General features: G+C 30.5%; 1 protein-coding gene across 2 annotated transcripts in view; it reads left to right on the top strand.

Annotated features, from left to right (window-relative positions):
* The window catches only part of LOC117182063 (cell wall protein IFF6-like), a 12879-nt gene extending 12261 nt beyond the window's left edge, over nucleotides 1-618 (top strand). For both annotated transcript variants that reach the window (XM_033375085.1, XM_033375086.1), the window contains exons 8-9: nucleotides 201-258; nucleotides 470-618. In XM_033375085.1, coding sequence (XP_033230976.1) covers nucleotides 201-217 — 17 coding nt within the window. In that variant the 3' untranslated portion in view covers nucleotides 218-258; nucleotides 470-618. The remainder of the gene's footprint in view (nucleotides 1-200; nucleotides 259-469) is intronic.
* The last annotated feature ends 2780 nt before the right edge of the window (nucleotides 619-3398 follow it).

Genomic DNA, 3398 nt, shown 5'->3' with positions numbered 1-3398 from the left:
ATTAAAGAAAAAAAGAACCGTAGACTTTTCCTATAGAAATAAACCTAAATTCATTAAAAAATGTTCATTATTTTTGGCGCTGAATTTGATGCAAATTGCTTTGTAAGAAATGATGAGAAATCTTATAATTAATAATATGAATAAATTGAAAAAAATGTACGCTTAATAATTCTACAAAATATTTGATATTGTGATTACAGGTCAAATTGTTGTTTAATTCGTAGTCACTGGGAGAAATTGAGTGTTAAGGTGCTTTAGGTAAATAATAATTTATCACAATTTAAGAATCTGATAAACTTTTATACTATTTAAAATGTATTGATAGCTTTATATCTTATTTAATGACGGATTTACGTTTCTATGCATTTTTACTGTGTCGTTCATAATTTTTTTATAAACATTTAAGTAAAAAATAAGGTACATACTGCATAAACATAATTTTCATTAATTAAATTAACTTTAATTACAGATAAAGGTGAGGAGAAGCCCTCGTCATTGTCCGGATATATAGTAGTTTGTAGTATCAGCTAAATAGAATGTAAAAATATGATAAACTGTATTTAATTTCGCATGTCCGAAATGAATATATAAAATTGTCAAAAAGTACATAAAAAGTAATTTTTGTAATTTTATCCATGTGCTTGCATTAATTAAAATACAATAAGAGAAGTTAATTTAAATAAAATGATATAGGAGTGTCATTTTCAGTAAATATCGTTAATGTTCAATAAATCAATGTTCTCGTTGATATTCTCGTTAGTTTATGAAAAAAATAAAATCCATAATAAATACAATTTAAGTGCATAAGAAATTTTAGAGAAAGAGAAGGAATTCAGAAAGGAATGAAGAAAATGCAGAAAAGGGAATATTACTAGATAAGAACAGAAAAGAAAAAAGAAGGCGTATAGTAAGTTCTTTGATCACAAGAAAGAGAAGAAGAAAAATAATAGAGTGAACCGGGATATTATGATAGTAGAATGAAAAAAAACTTTTTACGGATTGGCTAGAGAGAAAATTAAGGACAGAGGAAAACATAATAGGGCAACAGGTGTGGAAGAGGACATGAAAAGTAAAAAAATAGGCAACGTGTTAGGAATAACGAAAGATGGAAAGGCACTTGATATAGATGAGATTCCAAATAAAGTCTGGAAATATGAGGAAACTGAACTAAAGGAATAAGCTTTGAAAATCTACAATAGAGTACAGAGAAGTGTGGCACTTATGCCCACATTGTGTAAAGTATATCTAACTATCGTATTAGAGAGATTGGAGAAAAAGTCGAGGAAATAAAGATAGAGCCACCAAATAAAACAGGATTTAGAAATGGGATACAAATGTTTTTTTTTTATGAAATTATTACTCTTTCAGTGGAAGTTTAGTATTTCTTTGTTGAAAATCCAACAGTTAGGTTGAAAATTAATCTGTTTTGAATCAGTATTCACATAGACGAAGAGGCTAAACCAACTTTAACCGAAATATCGTTAAAATTAAATGGTATTTATTGATTAAAAAAATTTTTCTAGCTCCGCTGGGGTTCAAGACCAGGTCTTTCAGATTTCCGGTCTAATGCTCTGAACAAATAACAAGGGGATCTTTAGGTGCACTTTTTTTGATTAAATTTAAACTCATATCAACCAAAGGTACATTCCCGATGTTTTTCTGAGAAAAATCAAGAAGACGCACTTTTTACCCATTTTGGAGAAAATTATACTTTAAATATTACAAATAGATGGTTATCGAGACGATGTAAAGTTATTTCAAAGCCTTGTTAGCTCCATGCTGGAGCACTTGACTGATAGCCACAAGGTTGCGCCTTATATCAGTGAATGCAGTGACTCATTTCATAGATTTCATGAATATATTTTAAACAGCTTTTGGTTGAAAACATAAATACTAGAAAATATTAAGAATTAACAAATTTAATACAATGCTCAATTGAACCGTTGGCGACCAAAAGGGGACACGACCGGATTCAGCCTGAGAAGTATTGTCCTGAGTGTCAATTTTAAAAATCTTTCTAATTTCAAATTTAAAGACTGATACTTGTAGAGAATTTCAAGGCGCATCTTTTTTTCCTCTTGCAAAAATTTATAGGTTTTGTAGTTTTTGAGATAATTGGTAAAAAGTGGATTTTTTGAAAACGAAAATTTCCAATCTTTTTTCGCTTCAACTCGCGCTAATTTAGCCAATTCTCATCATTTCCCCATTTCCCCAATACAAAGTACTTGTTTAAGTCTTCTGAAACTATCTAAGAAAGAAAAACGAGAATATTGTAATAAACAAAAAAGTTATTAATTTTTTTTGAGGCAATGCAAAAATCATGAATTTCAACCTTGAAGCGCCTCGTTTAGCGAACGAATTTTAAGCTTCGGAAAGCTTTCAGTGAGAAAGTTGTTCCTTAAGGTTCAAAGAAGTTTCCTGGAAAGTTTTAGATCAATTGGATTAATAGTTCAAAAATTATGAATGTTTTAAAATCCAAGCGGTAATCTTGACGCTGCTCAAAAACGTGCCTGTCCGGCTACGTACGCGCTGCAGCGAACGGCAATAGGAATGGCCTCGAACTGGAAACACATATTTATTCTCGCTTTGCAAATAAATGGACAGTAAAACCAAAAAATGAAACACTGTGTAGTTTTTATTTTGTCCCGGACATTAGTCTGAAAATAATGTTATACTGTTGAACTTGTCTTTAGCAAATTCTTTTAATACCGCGTATTTAATAAAACTGCAAACAGAGTTAGCACCCTTCTTTACAATTCCCCCAAGAATAGGGAACATGTAACTCTGGTTCGTAGTATGTACATGTACGTTAGATAGAAAAAGCCATGCTAAACGTAGGTAAAACTGCGCGGACACGGGTATTTTTGTTAGTGGCAAATTCTGTGCAAAATCAAATTCACAGCATAGACTATTATCTTGAGAGAGTATTTGCTTTTTTAACTTTAAATAAATTTACCTCTCCATTTGTCTCGTTTTTGTAGCAAGTATTGCACACGTCAGTTCTATTTAATTTAAAACTGAAGCCAACATTTCGGTTAAAATACTTAAAAAAAAACGGTTTGACTTATTGTCAATTTAGTCCCCGTTTTTTCTTTATAATATTTTCCGAATAATTTGAAAAGTTCTACAAGAAATATTTTTTTGAACATTTTCAACTCTTCTTTTGCCCAAACATAGCAAAGCACAAAAAAATTTTTTACAAATCGGAACATTTTCTTCGTCAGTAGTAAATAAATATATCCAATGAATTAACCGTTCTAGTTTTTCACCTGCATTCGTTTGGATAGGATCCTTGAATTTTAACAATCCTCTGAGAAACACATTTTGTTCATTATAGTTCCTGAGATTCCAAAAATTTGTATGTACTTTTTCTTGTTGCACATTTGAAAACTTTTGGT

The sequence above is a fragment of the Belonocnema kinseyi genome, chromosome 10 (assembly GCF_010883055.1).
Source record: "Belonocnema kinseyi isolate 2016_QV_RU_SX_M_011 chromosome 10, B_treatae_v1, whole genome shotgun sequence".
NCBI classification, from domain to species: Eukaryota; Metazoa; Arthropoda; class Insecta; order Hymenoptera; family Cynipidae; genus Belonocnema; species Belonocnema kinseyi.
Note: the sequence above shows the minus strand (reverse complement) of the source record. Positions and strands in the feature narration are given on the sequence as shown.